The 27783-nt window shown below is 37.0% G+C and overlaps 1 protein-coding gene across 1 annotated transcript; it reads right to left on the bottom strand.

Annotated features, from left to right (window-relative positions):
- Positions 1-18883: 18883 nt before the first annotated feature.
- LOC138882626 (cell wall integrity and stress response component 1-like) lies at positions 18884-19959 on the bottom strand. The gene is made up of 2 exons (XM_070163229.1): positions 19911-19959; positions 18884-19176 (listed from the first exon to the last, which is right to left on the bottom strand). The coding sequence occupies exons 1-2, from the start codon at positions 19957-19959 to the stop codon at positions 18884-18886; spliced, it is 342 nt and encodes a 113-aa protein (XP_070019330.1).
- Between the last annotated feature and the right edge of the window lie 7824 nt (positions 19960-27783).

The following is a 27783-nucleotide window of genomic DNA, read 5'->3' as shown; positions in this document are numbered from 1 at the left end:
TTGTTGTGTTTGTTGCATACTACTCGGATGATCATTCTCCTTCTTCTTTTGCTTTTCTATACCAGGTACACGACTAATATTGTCAATGTAACTTGAAAGTTGAGCATGAATACAAAAGAGAAGAGTTGAAGATGTTTACTTTCATACATAGCCTGTATATTGAATATCATGTGATGTCTAATAGTTTACATTTTTTTTTTTGCTTGGATACTGGAGGTAGACCTCATACATAGTAAATGTCAATGTATGGTAACTTGATATCCTATTGTGTATGTAGGCTGATAGATAAAAGATTTGACAGTATAGTAGGCTATATCTTAAAATTAGCTATGTTTGTGATTAGCATGTCCTTTAATGCATGCCAAGCATAAAAACTATCCATTATTAGTTAATTTCCTTCCCTTTTGATAAACTGCCTCGTTATAACTGGCAAACCACACCTTTAGAACAAAGAACACAAGTTTACGGTCTCAACCTCACGAAGGTCGAGCCCAAGTCGAAACGAACTAAGCAGGCTTTCATCGAAAAACAGTGGCCCAGGCCTGGCAAATCCTGCATGAGCTGGGTTTGGGCCCATAATATTCGATCAGCTGCCCGTGTGCGTGGCCATGTTTCTAATTTTGTGAAAGCATTCGGAATCCCGCAATAAATAACCTGCAAGCATGTAATTAAGTAGGGTCATTTTTGTTTTCGATTATTAGAGACAAATGCGACAAGAAACGTAGCTACTATAGGATATCCTTTTAAAATAAAGACGAGATGAGCCTCGACAAATAAAAATGCACAAGCTGCGGGGCCCTCGTTAAATGTATATATCAAAGCACTCAGTTTCCAGGGCGGGCCGTTTAGCAAATCTCACAGCCTTCCCAGAATAATAACACGATAGTCCCTTTAGGCGCGTATTTAATAATGATATCTCCTTAAACTCGGGTGCACATTTATGTGACCCAAATCCAAATATCAACGAAATCGAAATATGTCTCTAATCATGGGCACATTGATTGTGACGTGGTTTGAGACGCGTTTCCATGACGTTGCAAATTCTTTTTAATAATGAATGAGACGAGCCTCGACAAACAAAAAATGCACAAGCTGCGGGGCCCTCTAAATGTATATATTAAAATACTTAGAATTCGAGGACAGGCCGTTTAGCGAATTTTACGGCCTTCCCCAAAATAACAAGACGCTAGTTGCTTTAGGCGCGCCTTTAATAATTTATTTTCCTTAACTCGGGTGCACATTTATGTGACCCAAATCCAAATCTCAACCGAGTCGAGATATGCCAAACAACTACGGGTGCATTGATGTAACGTGGTTCGAGATATGTTTCCACGACGTTGCAATTTCTTGTAAAAAATAATAATAATAATTATGAAAGCGGTAAAAAGTTAAAATTTGCACATAAGTTCATATTTGTATAAAATCAGATAATCAAGCCGAATATAACAGTTGAGCGACCGTGCTAGAACCACGGAACTCGGGAATGCCTAACACCTTCTCCCGGGTTAACAGAATTCCTTATCCAGATTTCTGGTACGCAGACTGTAATATGGAGTCATTCTTTTCCTCGATTCGGGATTAAAATTGGTGACTTGGGACACCCTAAATCTCCCAAGTGGCGACTCTGAAATAAATAAATAAATCCCGTTTCGATTGTCCTTTAATTGAAAAAACTCCCTTGTACCCTCTCGGGGGCGGAAAAAGGAGGTGTGACAACAATAATGCCGCAATTTCAATATTAAAACTGCATTTGCAACCACCTCTTGATGAAATTTTTCATGTTAGGTGTGCATGTCATGTTTATAATTTAATTGTTAAAAGTAGCCTTGATTTATTTTCAACTGAGATTACTCATGTTAGAAGAACAGTTGGTGTTTTTCAAGGAAATAATAGACAGTCTAGAATAAAAGAATTTAAGAATAAGTGTGTCCAGTATAACCTTAAACCCAGATTCATGTCAGACGAAATTGTTACTAGATGGAATTATACATATATATTTTTAAAATGATGTTACAAATATAGATTCCTAATAACTGAAGTTGCTAATGCGCATTGTACTGATCCAAACCGTATGTTAACAACTACTACTTGGGAGGTCATTAATGATGTTGTTAAATTTTTACATAAATTTTATACAGCTACTGTTGAGTTTTCTGGAGCATATTACCCTACTGTTACTATGGTTTTAGTACATATAGCTGAAATTTCTTTTCTACTCTTTGAATTTAAGAAGAAATAAAAATATAGGGATGTTGTTGAAAACATGCAAGCAAAATTCAAAAAATATTTCTTTCCAATTCCTCAGATTTACTTAATTGGTGTCGTTTTAAATCCTTCTATTAAGATATCTGATTGTCACTAATTAATGAATGTTTTATATACTTATATGGAGATTGGACCAATTGAAACCCCAGATTTATATACTTGTATGAACAAGCTAAATGAATATTTACAACAATTATACAATTATTATGCAAATGTAATTGATGATGTTGCTCTTAATGTAGGCAATGTTAATCCCACTATGCATTGTACCACTTCTGCTACTGTGGATGATGAAGAAGACCTTGATAGTTTTAATATTTTTTCTACATTTTCTAACACTCAAACCAGTAGTAGGAACATTGATGAAATTCAATTCTACTTGTAGAAGCAAAAAGAGCCTCGCACAAAGGAATTTTCACCGTTGGGATGGTGGCATGAGAATGAAAAGCAATTTCATGTTCTTTTCACTATGGCTCGGGACGTGCTGAATGTGCCAATTTCTACTGTTGCATCGGAGAGTGCATTTAGCCAAGCAAGACAACAACTTGGAGACACCCGCCACTCATTGGGAAGCAATGCTTTGGAAGTTTTAGTATGTTTCAGAGATTGGATTAGATCGGAACGAAGAAATCAAGGACGTGAAGATGTTGATAGCCCAGAAGACGAGGAACTTGGAGATATATTAACACATGGTAACCCATCCGAATTTAACACTCCAGAAGAAGGTCACTCAGTTCATATTGATTATGAAGAACTTAGTCAACTTACTAAAGCAATGCATAACCTTTAAATTTATTCTTTTTTGGTTAATTTACTTGTTAAATGTAAACCTTTCAATTTGTAAGTTTGAATTTTGAAATAAATGTAGCACTTGAAATTTATAAGTGCAATTTTTTTCCATCTTACTTGTATTCTTTATATTAATATAACTTACAATAGTTATACAAAATACAAAAACAAAAATTAAAAAATACACTAAACCCGGCCCGGCTCCCTCAACCCGCAACCTGTAACCCGTACGGTTCAATTTTTACCCGGATGAACCCGATCCCGTTAAACCCGTTAAGAATCAACCCGTAACCGGCCCGGACCGTAACCCGTACGGGTCCCAAAAAAAGCGGCCCGGCCCACCCCGGCCCACCCGTTTAACACCTATATATACAATTATACAATTATACATATATAAAATGTACATATATTATACCTCCACTGAATATTTTTAATTTAAGCGATTGAGTGGACGACTATTTTAATTAATTCTTCATAAATGAAATCATATGAAATAAAGGAGTATGACCAATCATGCTAGAACCACGAGCGGGGATAACCTTAATGTCTATTTTGTGTGCGTACTCGCTTGTGTTTGTGTTTATCCTATTGAGCTTTTATTACCATGTTAGAATCAGAGGACTCAACAATTTCTTAATCGGCTTTTGCGCAAATCAATGTGGAAATGACAGTAGTTAAGCTATTTTAAGTATGCTATTTAAAATATATTGATAATTATAATGTATTTAGAGATTAATCAATTTAGAGAGTTTAAACCTCAAAATTCAAACTCCAGAACATTAGATCCTAAAATTCGAAAATTGTATCTAGAAGTTCAAATTTTATGTTCTGAATTTTAAATTAGTAGTTCAGAAATTCAGGACACTTAGTCTTAAATTTCAAATTAGCAGCTCAAAAATTAGGACACTAAGTCTTGAATTTCAAAATTCAGGATACTTAGTCCTGAACTTTGGGTGAATTAATTAATCCTTAAATACATTATAAATTGTGAATATATTTTAAATAGCGGACTTAAAAATAGCTATTGTTGCCCTCGGCCTAAATCAATTTTGGAGTCAATATTATTTTCAAAATATTTCACTTTCTTTAATAAAAGATGAGTTGCCACACGAAGATTCAATATCAAGTGACGACCCTTTTCTTTAAATAAAATCCTTTTTTTTTCAAAACATTATCTTTTGGTAGATTTAATTTGAAAAGCCTTTGGTCTTCAAAATAAGATATTTCTTTCTTTTTCAGATTTAAAAAAAAGGTGTGACATTATATTTTCACGTACGGGAAAGGGCCAAAAACTGCCCTTAGATTGTTCGATTTGGTACAAAAATGACTTACATCCACCTATTGAGCCAAAAATATCCCCACCATTATGTTCAGAGGCGGATGTAGTGAAATAATTACGGGTAACTGAACCCATAACTTTTGATGCGGAGTAAAAATTTGTATGTAAAAATTTATTAAAATTATAAAATAATAGATATGAACCCATAACTTTAAAAATATAATGGGTTTAATGTTAAAAACATTAAAATTCAATCCATAAGATTTAAATCCTGGATCCGCCTCTGATTATGTTAATGGCTCAATTATGCCCTTATTACTAACGAATTTATCTAAAAGAGATAGAAAAGTTTAATGAATATCCATGTATTACCGTTTCATTGGTCTAAGTATAAACCCTTTCTAAATTAAAAAGTAAAAACTACCATAACTTGGGTTTTGATTTACCCGTCCCATTTTAAACCCTATTAATCCAAACCCAGTTTTAAAAGGCTATGTAACTTCTTCTTTATCGTTTAGATTCTGCAAATGAAAGAATTTGCGCCACCACAACAACAAGAAAAGTAACAACTAAAATAAGAAAATGTTGAGTTTGAGAATAAAATAAAGTGAGTATGAAAATAAAATTGGGATATTGACTTAGGAAGAAATTCGTTAAATGAAATCAAATGGGCATAAAACGGGTATGAGATAAAAATTGATTATCTCCTCCTCTAATTCAATTTCATGGAGATTGGAGAAGAAATGGGGAGTTGGCAATGTCCTTTTTTCGGGGGAGTTTGAAGAAACCACAGTGGGTGTTCTTTTTTTAAAATTTAGTAAAGATTTAAATTTAGACCAATGGGATAGTGACACACGGATATTAATTAAAAATATTTTTTAAATAAGTCTTAGTTAATAAGGGCATAAGTGAGCCATAAAGATAACGGTAGGGACATTTTTGGCTTAATAGGTGGACGAAAAATATTTTTATACCAAATCAAATAGTTTAGGTGCAGATTTGGCTCTTTTCTGTTTCACGTATACAGTTATTACCTAATACTATATCATAATAACTTAAACATTATTCTCGCTGCAATTTATCACTTAATCGCTAATATGATTTGATGTAAAACTTGTGCCGTTGTTTAGTTGGCAGGACTTATTAGTGGTGGCGAAATGTTAAATGATTAAAAGAAAACAGTTAACCATCCATAATACTCATTTAAAAGTGGGTTGGATAATAAACTTTTTAAAAATGGATTAAATATGTATAAGAATCATATTATCCCTTTAGAAAAAGTATAACCAATGGATAATTAATGGGTTTAACTCTAATATTTGTAAAACTTTAAATTGGGAGTTCCTCAAGTTTGGGAGATTAGAAATTCTCTCAAAAGTGATAATATTCAAAACACCATGGATAATATGGTTACTCATATTATCCTCTGGTTAATCCTTTTTATTTGTACTAGTCTTACAATACGCGCGTTGCACGTGTACTCTATCTCAATAAATCTAATTTTTTTAATTACATAAATATTATATTTAAATTTAAAAAGGTAAACAATATTTTGCAATGCGTTTTAAAAAATTATTATTAAATAAAATAAAATTAAAAAGGTGTGAGTTCTTAAAAATGATTAATATTGATTGTATACTAAATTTACCGAGATTGCTATTCACTTGAGCCAATTCGAGTTCAAGAGTGTAATTATACTAAATAATAATTCTAAGTGGTAACTAAATAATCAAGCAGTAAAATGGTTATTGTGTATTCAGTAGAGACAAATATTCCAGGATTGTGATCGATTCACCAATCCTATTGTGTTCTAGTTAACTTACTTTCTCATACAATTCACTCATGGTTGCTAATTAATCGAACAATTGCTCTCATAGTCTTCTCCTGAAGTACTACTCGCCTATTCAAAATAGATTAACGCCTATATTCCTATGAAATCAATCTATTAAGAATGCATTAAGATTACGATATTTAATTAAATACGGTGACTGAGTATATTCCTATCCTAACCACAAATCTGTCTCCCCTCAGAGTTAAGATCGTGCTCACTTTAATTCTTATCTAATCTAAACATGGTTTTTCCAAGCATAACATAGATAGTAGATAGTACCTAACTACTGGCCAAACAATTAAGCAATCAATCACAGAATCAAAGAAACAACTATATATTGGTGAATTATAGTCAATGTTAAGTCAATGTTAAATAACAATATTCATTGCTAAATCACAACCCCAGAACTGTGGGTTTTAGCCACTCATGGTAGTATCAAACAAATTCATAAGTGTTGGATAATTGAAAATACTAAGAAGAGAAAAAGAAATCTGAGATATCCCTGCTCTCGAATATTTTCCGTGTGTAATTCCTCTTCAAAGTGGTGTCTCCCCTCTAAAAATAAGCTTGGTCTTGCTTTTATACACGTTGGGTAGGTTTAGGGCCGAAGTAACCTTGTCCCGGGCAAAGTTGGACAATTTTCTCCTCAAGAGCGACCAGCCCAACGCCCCACGCTGTCCCTAGCGCTGGTTTATTGTGCATACTGTCTCAGGTGCTACAGGTGGTATGGAGCGCTGCCTATGGCGGTGAGAATCCAATTTTTCCGTTTTCCTCCATTTTGGCTCTAATCTTGCACATTTTGCCCCCAATTGCTTCCGGATGATTCCTACATATAAAAATACATCGAATTAATATAAATCAACACATTTTACATCCAAAATCTACGAAACACGAGTAAAATATGAGGCAATATACATATAAATATATACTCCCTCCGTTTCGATTTATGTGAACCTATTTTCTTTTAGGTCCGTGCCAAAAATAATGACCCCTTTCCTTATTTGGAAATAATTTACCTTTATGTAATGATTTATAGCCACACAAAATATATGTGCCTCATTTTATACCACAAGTTCAAAAGTCTTCTCTCTTTTCTTAAACTCCATGCCCAATCAAATGAGTTCACATAAATTGAAACGGAGGGAGTATATACTTTAAGCTAAATATTAACACCTCACACTTAGACTCTCGCTCGTCCTCGAGCAATGGGACTAACAACTCTATCCCAACTACGTACAAATCTCAACTATAGATGAGTACTTTATTTTTAACCATACACTCTACCCTTGACTATGATCGATACCGGCAATCAAGCATGAACACACAAAATTCACATTTTTCCAGTTTTAAATATGTCCAAGTAGTATAACACTTTGATTTAATCAATTCAAATAACCTATCCGTAACCACCCAACCTCAAAGTCGACTTGTAACCGCTAAGCATTCTCAATCGCGCACTTACCCAATAAGAGAAGTTCACAACACTACCAATCATTCATGAGATCATGTGCCCCCACCAACAAACGAAAGAGTGATTATAGACTAGTCCACACATTTGAATATGCCTTTTGAATATAAATTAAGGACATCACACAATTGAACAAAATTCACTCACTCTCACAAAGAATTCATATGCATCCCGTGGTTGTACCATAAGTTTGCCCATAGTGTACATCTCTACTAATCTAAGCTAGCCAAATCTATGATCAATTAGGACTTTAAGGTTGTAATGTAGGTTAAGGGACGGGTATGATACATTTAGGAATAGTGACTAATCCTCCTAAGCACTTTAGTACACTATACTCACAATTCAAACACATATTCTTCTCAACCAATTCACTTGCCACAAACCATATACAACATAACCCTTATTTTCGTTAAGCACTTCTATACTCCTACTAGCACAATTTAGTAAGATTGGGAGGTGTGTATTTTTTTCTACATACTTTAACTATCATTTTTTTTCTTCTTTTTTATTTCAATTTTTCTTTTTCTTTCTTCCTTTTTTTCCCTTTCTTTTCTACAAACACTCCATATATTAAAGTTTATTGGCTAGTAACTTTTGATTTCAACTTTAGTTCACCAAAAAGCCCTTCTATGGTTTCACTCAAAAGCTTCTCTCCAATCTCTCACTTTACTTCTTTTAGCGACTAAGTGCCTTAGGAGGTAAAGGTTCAACAAGCTCAAATTAAGAACAAAATAGGGGTAAGGCTTGTAATGTGGGTGACAAAGAGAAGGTCTATATGCTCAAAGGTCTAGCAACGAAAGTTTATTTTTATGTGACAAGCACATCTATGATCAAGCAAGAAACGCCTACATCATCTCCTAGATTAGCACAACTTAACAATTTTGCTTCGATTAACACACGGGGCAAATTCTAAACTACACAGGATAGCATAGAGACTCACAATTTCTCACACACACACATTGCACATGACTCAATCAAGACGGTTCTATTTAACTCTCAAGTTAAGCAAGTACATATGATTGAGAAAATTAAGCAATAACGCACTATGTGGCACACAAGTCGAACAATTGAGAAAAGGCGTCAGAAAATAGGTACTTTACTCAGGCACCACAATTCAAACCAAATTCACGAGAAGATAGAATGTATGTCATAGCCTAATGTACCAGTATCAACCACGTCAATGAGTATCTCAAAGCAATTAAGTTTCTTCCTAACCTACTCCTAAAAAAAAATAAAGTACTTGCTTTGAGCTACACTCTTGGAAAAGAATCGACGCCCAAAGAAAAACTAAGGGATACTACCTAACTATCCTAAAAAAATCTTTTCGGTGTTTTTAATCGTACTTTATCCCTCAAGAAAATTGTCCAAAAGATCTATCGTCAGGAAAAGTCCGAGTTTTTTCTAATATTTTTTGTTTCTTTTGTTTTTTTTTCTAAAACAAACTAGACTAAGTAACACTAATAAAAGAAACATATTGATACAAGATATACAAATTACACCACAAGTAGTAGTCTCCTCACGCCACACTTAGTCTATACATAGCCCCCGATGCATATAAAAATATAAAACAGAGTAGGGTGAAAAAAACTCCCTATAAGTCGGAGTCCTCCTCCTCAGCGTGCCCTCCATCCGTAGCTCCAGGAACATCATCATCAGGTCCTAGAGGCACCAAAGCCATGGGTCCCGTAACATCATCACCAACCTCGTCCTCCGTGTCAGAGCATTTGATAGTGTTTGCATCCTCTAATGAGTGAACGGGGCTGCCAGACGCAATCCCCAACAACTCTTTGGATGAGCTCGACAAGTCATTGCATAAATGGATATGCTCCTGGTCGGTCACACATCTTACTCATGAGTAAATTTAAAGAGTTATAGAGGTACATGTTAAAGTTCTCGTCTCTTTCGTTCCTTGCGGCCTGAGTGAGCTTAGACGACATCTCCAACAAGGAAGTAATGTCCAACAGCCCTGTAGGAACCTCCACCACCTCATCATATCCTAGGTACTCCAGCACCTCCTGGGAGATCATGTATTGCGTGAGCAAGTTTCCGAAGAAAAATCTCTTAATCTGCCGCCCAAATCGCGTGTGGGTCATCTCCCCCAGCATGAGCTCACCCACATTAATAGGTCTACCATTCATCAAAAAGTGGATCACACACACTCGAGCTCGATTGCACTTGCTGTTATGTTCAAGTGGCATGAGACTAGCTTGCACAAAATTCTTCCACACTTTGGCGATCTTGTTGAAATCAGAGTGAACTATCTGAAGGTGAATATCGCCTTGCTTTCTGGTCCACTTGGCATTTGAATCAATGCCACAAAGAGTGTGACGTATACTTGTGTAGTTTGGGCTTCTGACAAATTTCTGTAGCCTCCTTGGATCAGCATTGTCAACCCCCAAAATGCACAAAAGGATCGCCTATCCAGTGGTACGTCCTTCCCACATACATGTGACCTGATCAAGCATGCATTCCAGTTGGCGTACAGTTCCCGAACCATGCTCAAATTTGCATGCCCGGGGCATTTTATGAGTTTGTCCATGTTTAGTGCGTGCAACCGGTCAAGTACATCCCGGAAGTTTCGTTTTAAAGCTTTGACATTAATCCCCATCTCACAGACATACCTCCCATATGGTACAAAATCCCTATGCCATGCAATAGCCGCATCAGAGATTAGATTCAAGTGAGGCCTCAGTCCCAATGGTGCCTACTGTGATCCCTCAGCAACTTGTTTCCCTTTATCTTGCCGCAAGTAACCTTCTCTTTGCCTGCGTTTTTTGGGCGTGGGGCAGTGGTGGAGGACTTTCCTATTCCCTTGCCTTTACTTGCACTATCACGAGCCATAGCAGCCTGCAACACAAATAAGCATGAATGTGAGAACTAATGAAAAGATACACCTAAGGTTGTCGCGCGAGTCAAAAATGATCCTACACTTAAAATCGAAGGCTCAATGTACAATACTTCACAATTGTGATCTGAAATGCACAAGTGTTGCACCTGTCACGATCCAGAATTTTCACCGTCGGGACCGTGATGACGCCTAACATTGTACCTACTAGGCAAGCCTATATTAGAATTATAATCACCTCTCTCCTTTATATTTTTATAGATAAATTTAACGAAACTAAATCAATAGAAATAAAATGCAGAAGTACGTAATTAACTGAATATCATTATACTATTAACAGAAGCCGAACCAATAACCACCAAGAATTTGGAGTCACAACTCACGAACATTCTATGAATACTACAAATAATGGTTTGAAAGAAAACACATCTGTCTCGAAGAAAATAAAACAGAAATGAAGTAAAGATAGGAGGGGACGCTAGGGCCTGCGGATGCTTGCAGGGCTACCTTGGGTCTCATGAGTATAGTAACAGCAACCAACCTCTCGATCAGCCACTAGCTCCGAAATCTGCACAGAAAGTACATAGTGCAGTATCAGTACAACCAATCCCATGTACTTGTAAATCCCCAGCCTAACCTCGACGAAGTAGTGACGAGGTTACGGCGGGGCATACCAATATATATAACCTGCAACAGTTTATACTAAGACAGAAAGGAATTACAGAATGAAATATATCAATAACTTGCTTTAAGTAAAACAGAACCCATGCTTTCTACCATTACTCAGCTATAACCAATCCTTAAGAGAATTTCAACATCACAATAATGAATATCAGTAGAAAAGAATACATAAATATCACTCGATGCGGCACGCATCCCGATCCTACCATATAATCAATGATAGTATGAATATTCACCCTTATTACTCCTTATTTTGGCGTGCAACCCGATCCCACCTGTCACCCTTATTACTCCTCAATATATATATATATATATATATCACCCTTATTCCTCCTGTTGTGGCGCAACCCGATCCCACCTGTCCACCCTTATTACTCCTTGTTGCGGCGTGCAACCCACTCCCACCAGACAATCACATTTCACCCTTATCCCTCATGTTACGGCGTGCAACCCGATTCCAACATATCAGTACCAATCACGAAGATAAAACAGGTATTTCACAGTTTAGCTCAACCCCCACAACATTTATACCTCAAATCATAACCACGGAAGATCCATACAATTATGAAACTTCAACAGTTATTACTACACAGTGAGACCAACCAAGGTGTACCATGGAGCACCAACAAATCAACTAAACCAACCAGGTATATAAATGTAGCTACGAAATAGTTAATACTTCAATAGAGAAAACAACAGTTAACATGAAGCAATTAGGCATGGAAACATTTATGACAGTTAACATGAAGCAATTAGACATGGAAACATTGATGACAGTTAACATGAGGCTATTAGACATGGAAACATTTATGAGCAAGTATCAATTAAGACTGCAGGAAGCAATATAATAGGAAACGGGGAAGGGAACAGGCTAAAATGGTAATTTGGTGGCGCATAGGTACTCGTCACCGCACCTATACACCACACACATGGAATTTCACATAGAAAATAAGTCGGGATTCCCTAATCCCTCAAGTAAATGTTAGACCAAACACGTACCTTAAGCCAACAGGTATTTCAAAGCTCAAATACCGCTTTACCTCTCGATTCCACTTCCAATCCACTCGTATCTAGTCATAATTAACTTAACAACATCAATAAATGCTAAAGAAATCATTTCCAATGCATAATTATAGGTTTCCCAACATTTTTCCCAAAAATTCAAAAATCAACCTCGGGCCTGCTTGGTCCAAACCTGAAATTAGGACCAATACCTGATTACTTATTTGCCCCCGAGCCCTGTTGATACCCAATTTTTTCTGTATATTTTATATATGCAAAATACTTTCAAAATATCATATGTATGCATATATAGGTATATCCAAACGTTTTAGTATTTTTCCTAATTTAAAAAAAATTAAATCAATTTATTTCCATATTTTAGCAGTACAAAAACTAATAATTATTCCCAAAGTCATCATTTTGGTGAATAATTTATTTTATTCTCATATTTATACCAAAATATAGCTAAGGTAAATTTTGCACATTTTTGTAAATTTATTTAGTATTTTAAAAGTTAAATTTCATTTAATTGCAATTTTAGCCTATTTTAAGATTTAATTGCGCGTATAACTATAAAATTGGTTCCAGTATTTTTAATATAATATCTATATATTATTAATTAATTTAGTACCTTTAATTTATTTTCAGAAGTCATTTTACTATTTTTATAAAATAAAAAGGGAAAACTGGCTATTTCAATTATAGCCCAAATTGATCTTCCAAATAATCCAATTTCAAATCCCAAATTACCCAGCCCAATTTCAATTTAACCCGACCCCTGACCCGCTTATCTGATCTGGCCGGCCCTCTCTTTTAATCTAGGCCGTTGATCATTTTGATCAACGACCATGATCATACCGTACCTTTTTAATTCCCCAATGACTACCCTAATCCCCTCATTCTCTTCTATCAGCCACCTATGAAATCCCTCTCCTCTCAAACTCTCTCGAACCCTCTCGAAACCCTAGCCTCTCTCACTGTTTTCTACCTCAAGCTCACCGGAATCCATGGCATCTCAAGCCATGAATGGCCTAAACTCATCTCCCTCTGCTCTCAAACACTTGGTATTCGAAGGTCCTAGGTCTGACCTCGAAGGTGTCCGTTCAGATCTCTACAGATTCAAGGTTCTATGGCCCTTGCCGGTTTTGCTCCATCGTACAATGATGTTTTGAGCATGGTTCTATCCTCTCCGACTCAGATCGAACCTTTTCAAAGCCTTTCTCATTTTAGGGTTCCCCTGAAACCCTAAGCTATTCGAGGTTTTCTCTTATCTTTTCTTAATCTGTTCTATATCTGTGCTCTACTTGAGTTTTTAAATGTTTTCCCTAATTTTTTCTGTCAAAAAATTACTTCTTTCCAATTTAGGGTTTCTGAAAAAGCTTAAAATGTTTCTCCGACTCTTCTTTTCCTTTCTTTGTGTTATTTGTCACGCATGTGCTTCTACTGCTTTCTTATGCTATACATGTTCTTCTGTGCTTTGTTTTTCTATTGTGTTTTGTACCATGCTCGCATGTTTATCTTGCTGTATTTTCCTATATGATTTTTTGCTATGCTTTTCCGGTATTTTTGTGTTCTTCTACTGTATGTATTTCCTACTGAGTTCTTAAGTTTTGCTTTCCTTCTACTGAACTCTGTTTAAGTCCCTTCTAAAAGGTTTTCTTAAACACGTTTCTTTTATTGTCGTGACTATTCTCTCATTATGCTCATCCACTTTGTCTGGTTTGAATGTTATTTGTATTTGCTTGTCTTCTCATGAGATTCTGAAAAGAAAGCTTTGAGCCTGTTGCCTCCTCATCTCTGTATTTGACTCGAGTCGGAAATCCTAGAATTTGGGGGTTTCCTCCGAGTTTGGTCATATGATCAAACTAGGGTTCTGTTTGAGGACCCTTGACTCTTTCAGATTTATTTCTGGGTCTATGAACTAAGTGTGAACTTCTTTTGTTTGCACACAATTCTGATTCTCCTACACTAGACACTTCTATTAAATAGCATGACAAATTTCTTCATGTTTAACATGTCTGTCTGTTTTTATATATGAGGAATCTTTCTTCAAAATGCCTTTCCAACTTGTGATTGATTCAGAATTAATAAGTTTAATTGATTGGTACTGATTTTCCTTAAGTCGAAATCCTTCCCATCTTTCTAACCTGGTTCATTCATACGAAATCCTCAATTTCTGATTTACTAGCTGTTAACTGATTTCCTTTCCTTATTTACACAAACAGTGTACTATCAAGACTTTGTCCTTAAATAAACCTCTATGTATTTACCCCTGTTGTACTACTCTGGAAAAGTGTTTGATTGACCCCTTTCCTTAATTATTTTGCCCGTTTGAAATCAGAATACCTTAATTAAAGGGAGACCTTGTGTAATTGATTTCCAAACTATTTTCTTACCTATTTCTACTTGTTTTCTGCACTATAAAAGGGCACGACCCTTTTTCACTTTAGGACACCTTCAATTCGATACTTCTACACTTCAGACTTCACAATTCTCTTCTAAACTCATAGCATTCTGATTGCTCATTTGCACTTTGGCTTTACAAGACTACTGCTTTCTCTTTGTTTGTTTTATCTGAAACCAGTATGTCCTAATTTTAGTTTCAGCACCACCCCAATGTGTTTACTTAAAGTTTTTATATCCATGGCTACCTTACTGCTTATGTAGAGTTCAATATTTAACTTAATATGCCTATGTTCTACTGCCTGTTTCTACTGTGAATCTTTGCTCCCTACCCCATTACCCTTATGTGTTTGTAAGTGATGACTTAGGGCATGGAAACATGAGTTATTGTCCATGACTTGAGTTTTGAACTAGTGAGGTCCTAACCTCTAACAGGCTGGAGGGTGTGCCAGCATATCCCATTGCTGAGTATGCCCATTAGCCTGCTTCTCTTGTGTTCTTGCAAATTCCTTACTCCTCTATACCCCTATATGCACTGATTTTTAAGTTGTTCCCTTTTCCCCCTTTTCCCTTTTCAAAATTTCACTTCTGCACTTGCACACTCTCCTAGCTTATAGGTTCTGCCCCCCCTCTTGTGAGCCTTGCCTTGGGACCTTAAGTTCCCTCTGAACTTGGACACTTGAGGGATGACCCTTCCATACTGCACTATGTTATTAATCTGGTAACATTTGGGTATAAGCACTACCCGTAGTCCTTATGAGGCTCTTAGGAAACTCTGACACATCCAAAGATGAGAGGAAGGCTTTGGATCATGATCTTTAGAGTTGATTCATCTCATATTTCAGACATGGAGTCTGAATTAGGCTCCCATTGGTTGTACTTTTAATTTTGCTTTTCTTATTTCATTCCGGGCTGTAATAACTTGTAATAATTATTGGGTATGGCTAGTGAAAAGGGAGGGAATCATGCATGCAAAGGGGTAGATATCATGTTCATAGAAAATCATTATACTTCTGCACTTCTGCATTTCATATAGATATCATGTTCATAGGGAATCATTATACTTCTGCACTTCTGCATTTCATATCGATATCATGTTCATAGGGAATTATTATACTTCTGCACTTCTGCATTTCATATAGATATCATGTTCATAGGGAATTATTGTACTTCTGCACTTTTGCATTTCATATAGATAATATGTCTATAGGTTTTTGCACTACTGCATTATATAGAGACCATGCCTATAGGTTTCTGCACTTCTGTATTATATAGAGACCATGTCCATAAGTCATTTATGAAATTTTGCATATCATATAGATAATATGCCTATAGGACTTCCTGCAATTTGCATATGCATCTGTCATCTGCCAAACCTGTTTATAGGAGTTAAATAACTAACTGCATATAGATGACTTGCCTATAGGATTTCTGCATATCAATAACAATATTTTTAAAGTCAACAACGTCTAGAAAGCATGCCTATAGGAATTAACAACCTAGTATGAAACGTTTTCGTTCATCTATAAGTCTAAAATTGGCAAAATCATTGTCCAACATCTGCAGAATCTTTTGTCAAAACTCGTCTTCCCTGAATAACTGACGGCCTCTTCTAAAATCAGTACACTTCATCTTTTCTGAAACCAGCAGATATCATGCCTATAGGTTTCGTCTAACACTTAGACAAGCCTTAGGATAAAAGTTATGACTTCACCAGTTTTTTATCGTTAATTACAACCAGCGAGCATGTCTAATTCGAACTTATTATCTGAAAATATGTGATGAATCAGCCTGCTTTAGCCTTTTAAGTTTTAATCAGACCCTAATCAGTACGTGTAAGACATGTTAAACTATATGCTTTCTTTGATTTGAAGAGGTTTATTTGAGTCATACCTGTTTATGTGTTTTCCCAATACTTGCTATACATGTTTTGTTTGTCGCCTTATTATTTTTACCTTTTGAAACCACAAATAAGCCAACTTTTCCACCATTATAGGATTAGTAGTCCCAAGAACCTCCGGGGATGATAGGATTGGGGCGGGTAATAGCATGCAATAAGTAAACAAGACTATTCCGTGCTTTAACACCTTAACGGGGTGGGAAAGGGTAGATATGGATGTGATGACCACGCGATAATGTCACGTGTAACCCCTCGTCGAGGAGAGATTACCGGACATTGTGTGGGGTGATCCGTATTATTTATAAACTTAGGACCCTGCTTCCCTTTACTTGTTTATTTCGTTGTTTACCTTTCAAAATTTTAAACCATTTTTCTCAAATTTCAGCTTGCCTTTCACTTCTTTTAATTCTATCTATTTGCAACCATTATGTGAAAACCCCTTCATATTTGAAACTCTTATTTGCTTACTTAAAGTCACAATTATAGTATGGTCGGGAACCGCACAGTGGATCTTGAGGGGTGTCTAACACCTTCCCTTTGGGCTAATTTCAAGCCCTTACCCGATATCTCATTTTCCTAAATCAAACTCTTCTTAGTGTCCTAATGCACTTTAATCATTAGGTGGCGACTCTTCTCTTTTAATACCCATTAAAAGAGTTGTCAATGTCATAAACCCTATTTCGCGAGAAAAAAAAGGGGGCCCGACAAGCCCGGATATATAATTGGTTTTTTAATCCGACCTCAATTTGAGGTCTAAATCCCCAAATTTTAAAATTTCTAAGTTCTACCCAAAATTCTCAATTCTACCATGAAAACCCTAGATTCTAGGAAGAAATCTTGTAAAAAGAAGCTAAGGAGTGAAAGAAATGAGTTTAAAATCACTTACTTATGATTTGGGGAAGAAAGAGTATTTGAAAAATCGCCTCTTATGTTTTAGGGTTTTGAAAAATTGAAAAATGGATGAAAAGTTCCGTTTTTATAGCCCTCTCCGATCCCCAAAATGTTGACCGCAAAATTCCACCGTAGCCGCGAACTTCACCGCAGTCTGTGGAGTATCAGGCACGGACACAATACTTGGCCTTACCCCCACCACTGACCGCGAAATCCCACCGCAGTCCGCAGAACCCCACCGCGGTCTGCGAAGTTCCCGGCGTGGCCGTGAAATTCTACCATGGTTCACAAATTTTACTCCGCGGCCGCACTTCTAGGATCAGAGACGTGCAATTTTTCTGGAACTAATCAACACATGTCTTTTCTAAGTTTACACATCATGTAGCCTATCCGAAACTCACCCGCCCTCGGGGCTCCAGATCAAACACGCACACAGGTTTTAACACATCATATAAACTCGCTCGTGCGATCAAATCTCTAAAATAACATAAACAACAACAAATTTAGCACCAAATTGCATGAAATTTCAAGATAGTTTGAAAATTTTCAATTTCTCAACCAAAGGTCCGAGTTACATCAAATCACTTCCGTTTTTCACCAAATTTTACAGATAAGGCTTAAATATTATAATAAACCTTCACCGGGCTACGGAACCAAAATACGGGCCCGATACTAACAAGATCAAATCATTTTCGTTATTGCATTTTCAGTCTTATCAATTTTCTTCAAAAATTCCTTCCTCGGGCTAGGAACCTCAGAATTCAATTCCGGGCATACGCCCAAGTCCTATATTTTGGATAAACGGACCTGAACACATGTTCCGACAGTCCCGGAGGGTCAAATAGAGGAGAGATAAAGGAGGTTTTTAATACCTCGAAACACAAAATTAACTTTTAAATAACAAGATGACATTTTGGGTTATCACAACACCACAAGGCCATGGATACTCAAGACTTTCCCATGACACACAATAGATAAAAGGCACTAACGATGCCACATAAACAAGTGATTTATCATGGACAAGTGAATTCACCTCAATGCAAACAAGTGGCATATGGTGCTTTAATCTCCACAACTACTTCAACTAAACTAAATTTGCTAACTCTACAATATTCTACAACATACATCATATAGGATACATGGTGTGGGCAATATGTGTGCATTGAGACCAAGCTCCCTAGCATCTAAAATCTTCCCTACACACCCCATACTTAGCCCAATATCATATACAAATACACTCGATTACTCAGACTTCACCGGTGTACAAAATATCCATTCAAACATTTTAACAAACACCTTGTGGGCACGAAGTGTCTGCATTCTAGTTTAACAATGGTAGAACATGGTGGCCCTACCAAATTTCAATGAAGTAGAGGGAATTCTAGTTTACTACTCCGTATAGAATACAACCACAACTAATTTCGGCTAATAACTAGACCACCCACCATAGAACAACTCTTAAGAAGCACTTAGGGAAAATTGGGGGATTAGGGAAACGGGGAGATGTGGTGTTCATTATCATCTACTTATTAAGAAGAAGAAGAAGAAGAAGAAGGAGAAGGAGAGGGAGAAGGAGAAGGAGGAGGAGGATAAGGAGTAGAAGAAGGAGAAGGAGGATAAGAAGAAAATATACCTATAGAATTTAGGATGAGAGGAAGAGAAGAACTTGAGAAATTTGAGAGAGAAAGCTCATGGAAGAAGCTTGAAAGCTGGAGAGATAGAGAAGTTGAAGAAGAAGGAGGAGAAGAAGAAGAAGAAGAAGAAGAAGAAGAAGAAGAAGAAGAAGAAGGAGAAAGAGAAGGAGAAGGAGAAGAAAATATACCTATAGAATTTAGGATGAGAGGAAGAGAAAAACTTGAGAAATTTGAGAGAGAGAGCTCAAGGCAGAAACTTGAAAGCTGGAGAGAGAGAGAGAGAGAGAGAGAGAGAGAGAGAGAGAGAGAGAGAGAGAGAGATGTGTTTGGGTATTTTGGGAGGGAGGTGTTTGAGTTATGTTTCATTTCATGTTGTGGGTGGGTATGAGTAATAAGATGGGTTATAATGTTAGTGTAGATGGTTATATTGGTTGGGTTAAATGGGCTTGTTTATTAATATAATAAATAAATGAAAATAAAAAATAATTATCTGGCTACCCCCAAGCCCAGTGCTCCACGCTATACCTGGCGCTGGGGTGTTTTGATACACTATTTTGGGTGCCCTAGGTAGCGTGGGGCACTAGCTTGGGCACTGTTTCGACGATTTGTTTTTGTATAACATCCCGATCCCCGAGCCTTTTATATACCAAATTTGCATGTTCCACACTATTCTACCTATAATTCTATGCCTACAAAGCAAATGCAAACTCTATTATACTCTAACTAAAAAAAAAATTAAGAAGCTAAACTGTGAAAGAAATAAAAATTAGGTTGCCTCCTAACAAGTGCATGCTTTAACGTTGCGGCACAATCCAGGGCATCACTTACTCATCAGCGAGTACAAATTTGGTCTTCTCCCGATCAATTATACCTCCCTAATAGTGCTTTACTCTGTGTCCATTCACTAAAAATTTTCTTTCACCATTTAATGTGCGCAACTCAATTGCACCATAATGAGTGACTCTCTCCATCTCGACTTTAACTTCCCAGGAATCAACTTGAGCTTAGAATTGAACAATAATACCTGTTGGCTTGGCTCGAAGTAGCGTGGCTTGATACGCTTGTCATGCCATCTTTTTGTCTTTTCTTTATATAGCTTAGCATTTTCATAAGAGTGCAGCCTGAACTCATCTAACTCATTCAACTGCAAGAGCCTCTTCTCACCCCACGGCTTCAAGGTCCATATTCAACTTTTTAATGGCCCAATATACTTTGTGTTCAGTTCAACAGGCAAGTGACATTCCTTCCCATAAACAAGCTTATAAGGCAACACCCCAATTGGCATTTTATATGTAGTTCTATATGCCCACAAGGAATCATCAAACTTTGCAGATCAATCCTTCATATTCACACTCATCGTCTTCTCTAATATTTTCTTTATTTCTCTTTTAGACATCTCAGTCTATGGCGGACTCGGTATTTAGCTAGAAGATTATTCAACAACCGATTGCAAAAATGTGTCCCTTCATTAATAATCAAGGAACGTGGAGTCCCAAACCTCAAGAATATGTTCTTTTCACAAATGCAGCTACCACCATGACATTATTTGTTGGCAATGCAATCGCCTCTACCCATTTTGACATATAGTCAACTGCTAGCAAAATGAATTTGTTTTGTAATGACCCGAATAATTATTTTGCTTTCTAGAACCCTATTTCCCTAAATAAGATATTCCGTACTTGCTTTCACTGATTTATGACTTGCGAAGATGGTTAGTTCAAGATTTGAAAGAGTTTGGGTTGAAATCAGAGCACTTAGTTCTATAAGGTTGGCTTAAATGGACAAGTTTGACTTCGGTCAATATTTTGAGTAAACAACCTCGGAATTGGAATTTAATGGTTCCAATAGGTTTGTATGGTGATTTCAGACTTGGGCGTATGTTCGGATAGGGTTTTGCATGACCAGGGAGTGTTTTGGCGCCGAATAGTGAAAGTTGGTTCGTGAAGGTTTTGAAAGTTCTTTAAATTTGGTTTGGAGTAGGTTTTGGTGTTATCAAGGTCCAAACAGGATTCCAAGACCGGGAATAGTTCTGTATTATCATTTAAGACTTGCATGCAAAATTTGGTGTCATTCCGAGTAGTATAAGTACGTTTCAGCGCATTGGAAGTAAATTGAAGAACTTGATGTTCTTAAGTTTGGTTCGATTAGTTTTAGGGTACGATTCTTAGTTTTGATGTTGTTTCAGGTGTTCTGTGAGTTCGAGTGAGTCCGTTTTATAATTCCTTTGGATAGGGTCTTGGGGGCTCTGGGTGCCATTCGAACGATACGCGAGTTGAGTTTGAAACTCAACAGGGCTGCTGGTGCACCAGTTCTGGTATAACCGCACCTGCGATCCTATTCCTGTAGGTGCGAGCCAAGACCCTCAGATGTGATCCAAGGATGGCAAACCAGGTTCCGCATATGCGGTTCCCTATACGTAGAAGCGGTACCGCATAAGCGGTAGCCCGTCCGCAGGTGCGGCCCCAGCTGGCCCAACCAACTCCACAGAAGCGGACATCTGGTCCGCAAAAGCAGATCCGCAGGTGCGGCCTAGGCACCGTAGGTGAAAAAATCGTTGGGGCAGAGAGGTTCACTTAATACGGGACTTAAGCAATTTTCACTCATTTTCTCTCACTCTCTAGGCGATTATTGGAGCTTCTTGAGAGGTTTCCACCTAGCTTTTAGAGGTAAGTAATTTATACTTTTTGTGAGTTCGATACATAGATTTTGGGTAAATTTCAACATGAAAATTGATAGAAATCATGGATTAGATGAAAAACCTAGGGTTTAATAAGAATGAGATTTTTACGATAAAGTTGACCATGAAACTTAGTGATAATCATATATTTATGTTCCTTAGGTTATGGGAAACAACTTCCTTCGAAAATTTCTGGAATCCAGACATGTGGGTCCGGGGGTTAATTTTAGGAATCTTGCATTTAGAGTTGGGAAATTGCTTTAATAGTTAGAATATGAACTCTTGAACATATATTGATTAGTTTTTACACAATGTGAACAGTTTTGGATCATTCGGCTCCGATTTGAGGGTTTGAGCGCATTCTTGAGTTTGGAAGTAGGCCTTGGGACGAGGTATGTCTCTTTTCTAACCTTGTAAGATGAAAATTTCCCATAGGTGAATTAATTAAAATGTGATTATTTGTGGGGGCTACGTATGCACGAAGTGACGAGAGTCCATACGTAACTACTATTCCTGCTATGTCCCAGTAGTTTTAGGCTTACACCGTGCTTTATGGATACCGTTATCTGATCATATTTGTTGAATTGCATTGAATGGAACTAAGTGAAGGAATTTAAGATTTCAAAGGTCTCAAGTAAATTATTATTTTGAAAAGAATTGAGAAAAGTTATGTTATATTTACATTTAACCGCGTCGCAGGTATATTCTGCGAGTGGGGGACTATTTATACTACTCTCATGGGAGCGGGACGTTCACCTTGGTAGGTTAATAGATGCATCTATGGTTCGCGCCGTTCGACCCTCAGCAGTGCACATTTCACATTTATGTTGGATCGGGCCGAACATCCTCGATGGTATTCGTGTGTGATACTAGAGTTGAAAACTATTTAAAACTTGTGTAAACTATTGTTGAGAGATCACTTGTTTTAAATAAAGGAAATTTTTTATTGTGATTCTTAATTATGATGGGAGAATTGTTCATCTCTAGATATTATGCTCAAATTAGAAACTTCATATTGTTATATTGTTGGCCTTAGTAAGTGTCGGAGTCGACCCCTAGTCACTACTTCTTCAAGGTTAGACTAGATACTTACTGGTATATATTTTTATGTACTCACGCAACACTTCTGTACTTGATTGTACAGGATTTGAGGCAGGTGCATATGGTCACCATTCCGGTGCGTAGATTCGACCCCCAACTCGAGAGTTTCCCGGTGAGCTGCCGTTTTGAGCCGTTCAGCAACAGCTGGAGTCTCTCTTATGCTTTGTTTTCTGTCTATTTCCTTTCAGACAGTAGGCTAGCATTCTTTTGTATATTCTACTAGATTGCCCACAAACTTGTGATAGCAGGTCTTGGCACACACACTAGTAGACTTATAATTTTTGGTATTGTATACATGATTACAGCTTGTATTCATTGCTTCCGTTTAATTTTGTTTCATTGGTAAATTTATAAACCTTTTAGCAAATGAAGAATTTTATCCACTTAGTAATTTATTTAAATGGAAAATCACTAGTTGATCAGTGTTGGCTTGCCTAGCAATGGTGTTGGGCGCGATCACGGTCTATAGTGGAATTAGGTCATGACAGGTTTCCTTTGAACAATGGGAATGGTCCCATAAAATCTATCCCCCACATACCAAAAATCTCAACCTCAAAGATGTTATTCAAAGGCATTTCATGCCTTCTTGTGATTGTTCCTGCTTTCTGACACTGGTCACATTTCTTAACAAATGCATGGGCATCTTTGAATAATGTTGGCCAAAAGAAACCAGATTGTAATACCTTTGCAGCTATTCTATCGCCTCCATGATGGCCCCCATAAGATGAGGCATGACAATCATACAACACTAATTTTACCTCCTTTTTATGGAATGCATCTCCTCATCAACTGATCAGCACACTGCTTGTACAAATATGGCTCATCCCAATAGTAGAAATTCACATCATATCGAAACCTCTTTCTAGCTTCAGATTCAATTTCAGGAGGAAGTACCCCACTCACAAGATAATTCACATTGTCTGCGTACCATGGAGGGGGGTCTTAGGTGATGTAGACATGTGATTTTTGACCCTCCTCAAGATGTTTTATATTTTAGCACGTAAATATTTAATTTAGGCCTAATATAGCTATTTCAACTCATTTTTACTCTTTTACTTTATTTTATTACAAGAAAATAAAAATTACAAAAAAATATATTTTATTTTATGTACCTTTCATAAAGTAAAAATAATAATAATAATATGCAAAAAAAGTACCTTATTTTTATCTTTATATAATTATGAAAACACAAAAATAGTTTCATGTTTGGTTTAATTAATTAGGATTAGCTTTGGATTGTGTAGTATTTTTATCTTATTTTAAAAGGAGTCAATTAAGGTATTGGATCACAATTTTAAGAGTTTTAGAGCTCAGTTCTTGGCCCAATTTGGATTAGTCCATTAAGCTTAGGGACCCTTCTAGACTCTTCTTTGGAGCAAAAACAAATAAAAAAGACCTAGGGACTAATGGGTAAAATACACAAAAATACACCTAAACCTAGACTCTACATATAAAGGGATGCTTAAAAATCCGAAAGGGGCTAGGGCCTAAGAGACTAAAAAAATCAAGCAGCTAAACAACAGGACCCCCGTCCCCTTGAAGATCGTCTTCTTCAGTCCACCCCCTCCCCGTCATCGTCTTCTTCAGAGGACACAAACAAAACCAGCCAAAGCCGCTCCTTCTCCTTCATCTCACAAACAACAACCCCTTTCTCTTCACCCCACCCCAAATGACACTTCAACTTCTCCTCTAATCAAACCAGTGACGAATTCACTGGAAAACGCCACGACGCACACACCAGGTGTATAAAAGCGAGGGGTGACTACTCGTTCTTCACTGCCCAAACACCAAGAACAAAACGCAGCAACACAAGGTCTCTAACGAGCTCGAGTTGATTCTGTCTGTCACCTATCGAGGTTGGTTCGCGGTTCTGCTCATTGTTGAGTTTCAAACTAGTAAAGTAAGATGCTTCATTTGAGGTCCATGCTTTCTTATCATTTGTTTAGTTTGACAACAAAATGTCTCTGCCTGTTTTCGTGCTTTTGGTGTTTAATGTGGTGATTTTCAGCGCTAATTTTAGACTTGTTTGAGCTGGTTCTTTGTTTCGAATTTCTTTTCTTATTATAAGAAAGTAGTGGAATTCACATTTTGTTCTGCAAATCTGTACCAACGTGCGCTTATATGGGTCATGAGAGCATTCAGATAGTATGTGAATAACTAATAAATTAGAGTGTAGTTGGCATGGATGGAAGGTGGCATTTCCTAATATAATTAATCCTCACCTTGTTGCTCTCTTCCTACACAAAGTTTTGATTGCCAACAAATGGAGACGACGCTATCAGTTGTACTATATTCCGTTGTGATTAATGATTAGAAAGAATCTATCTGTTATGGTAATTGTTTTAGGTAAAATCGATTCCAGCATTATTATGTGATGGTTATTTAGTGCTAATAATTGCTTTGGTTTTGATTTAGCGAGATTATAAAAATGAACTGCTTAAATTTCATTTGGAACCACTAACCCCTTTTACTCACTGTTTGAATGTGGGCGTGATTAATTAAATATATTATCATGGCTACGGGTACGGTTCCCGCAACGTAGTTGTGATACTTCATTTCAACTTAGTTCTAAATATGAATATCCGTAGTTCACTTAATTGAATGCCTTTCCTTTAATAAAATCGAGGCGTGCCATTTAGTTGATTTTCCATGGCCCTCGCAAAGTTGAAAGTGCGTAGTTGCTTTAGGCGCGTTATGTTAAAATTACTTTCCTAAACTCGGTATGCATTTCATGTGACCCAAATCCCAATCTTAACAACGTTAAATAGAACATGTCCCGGACTGTGGGTGCATTTTATGTGGCGCAGTCCAAAGACATGATTTAGATGACGTTGAAATCTTCCTTAAAATAATTGAAAGCGGTTTAAAGTTAAAATTTGCACATAGGTTCGTAATTGTTTAAAATCAGATAATTAAGCTGAATATAACAGTTGAGCGACCGTGCTAGAACCACGAAACTCGGGAATGCCTAACACCTTCTCCCGGGTTAGCAGAATTCCTTACTCGGATTTCTGGTTCGCGGACTGTTAAACAGAGTCAATCCTTTCCTCGATTCGGGATTTGAACCGGTGACTTGGGACACCATAAATCTCCCAAATGGAGACTCTGAATCTGATAAATAATTAATCCCGTTTCGATTGTCATTTTAAGTTGGAAAAAACTTCTTATATACTCCCTTTCGGGGGTATAGTGAAAAAAGAGGTGTGACAGCTCTGGCGACTCTGCTGGGGATCGAACCCAGAATCTCTGGTTCAGGGTTCAAGAATTCGAGCTTAGAATAATTGTTATAGTTGGCTTTATCCATTATATGATTTTGTTACATGATTTGGTCCTAATGTGCTAATTGATTGCTTTTACCGCTTTGATATTCCGTGAATTGTATATAAACTGTTGCGAAATCCCTCTTCTCTCTAAGTCTTCTAAATCATGAAGAAGTGTGCATTTCGTGTGACTTCTTTTCTGTTAGAGTCATATCCCAAATTTAGAACGAAGTTCGGTCAAGTTCCAAAGCCGGTGAAGCTTCTGTATTCCCGGTACGCTGCTCCCCCTCGGCTCGAGCTGTCGCTCGGGTAAGCCAGGTCTAGAACAATAAACCCAGGTTTTGAATCTAGAATAACTCAGCTTCATGCCGGATCCCAAGTAGGAACGCTTGTTTGCATCATGTGCACTTGACTTAGGGGACTAAACACAGGGGTTGGGTCCGTCTAGGACAGGTATACCCCAAAAAACAAAAGATCATCCTGATGCATCTTATGTGCTACATGTTGCATTTATTCAAGGGTAAAAGGGTCATTTGGCGGACCAATGATAGCTGAGGGTAAATGAAGAAATGAAAAAAAAATAATGAAAAAGAAAGAAGAAAGAAAAAAAAAAGAAAAAGAGAGGGTGAAGTGTGAAGTGTGAAGTGTGAAGATAAAGCGAGTGGGGCCTAATTATGTTTTCTGTTACATTTTGTTAAGAAAAAAAAGAGCTTGAAAAATTCAAAAGATTTTGCACTTTTTCATCATTTTTCGAAAAAAAAAAAGACAAAAAAATGTGTTTTCTATAAGTAGTTGTTTTTTTTAATTCTCGCCTGTATGCAATCTGCCCGAATTACGTGGGTCTGATTCTCACCGGATGTGAGATACGTAGGCAAACCTCATCGGTTCCGGCCCCAATTTTCAAAAATTCGAAAAAATATGTATATTTGTTTTATTCTTGTTTCAGAAGTGTTTCCTTCTAGATCATCTCACAGGATACTGAACCTGCACTGGTTTGTTACATCAGATACTTACCTCCTCTGAGATGCTTTAGTTATGAAGATTGGGGTGTGTTACAGATGTAGAGTCAGTCTCCTTGGTGCTGCGATTACTACTGTCTGAATATCATGTAGCCCATTATGTGATTGAGGCATCAAAAGAAGGGAAGATACATTCCACTTTTCCAGGAATAACACACATGAAATTGTGTTGCTGTGACTACTTCAACATCGTATGTTGGGGCTAGTAGTCCTACTGTGTGGACATGCTTTAATACACAGTGGTATTAGCATTGAATTATGCTCAATCTGTGGTTGAAGACACCCATATGGAAGAGATACAGCCCAATTTCCTCAGGAACAATGCACAAGGAATTGTATTGCTTGGTCACAGTGGCTTCAGTCCATCAACACAACGAAGCAGATTGATTTATCATATTGGTGTTTTGCTGCTCGACTGAGTTTGGCTATGATGCTACACGAAAGAGAAATGACAACAGAATTACTGATCAAGCTCTATTGAAGAATAATCTCAGTCTGCGGTGTTTTGACAAATCAACTACTACTGAATCACGTTTCACATGCTCCAGTGCTGCTACAAAAGGTGAAGTATTTTTTCTTCGTAGTGCCCAGATGTTACGAATAGAGCAGTAGTTTTTGATGGGCATCAAATACAGGGATACCAATGTTCAGTAAGTGTTGCTCTCATTCAACACAAACATTATGCCACAAAAAGAGAAAAGCAGGACACAAAAGGGGAACACATGGTAACAATAGTAA

The sequence above is a fragment of the Nicotiana sylvestris genome, chromosome 12 (genome assembly GCF_000393655.2).
Source record: "Nicotiana sylvestris chromosome 12, ASM39365v2, whole genome shotgun sequence".
Classification (NCBI taxonomy): domain Eukaryota; kingdom Viridiplantae; phylum Streptophyta; class Magnoliopsida; order Solanales; family Solanaceae; genus Nicotiana; species Nicotiana sylvestris.
The sequence above is the reverse complement of the archived record's forward strand: the minus strand, read 5'-3'. Positions and strand labels throughout refer to the sequence as shown.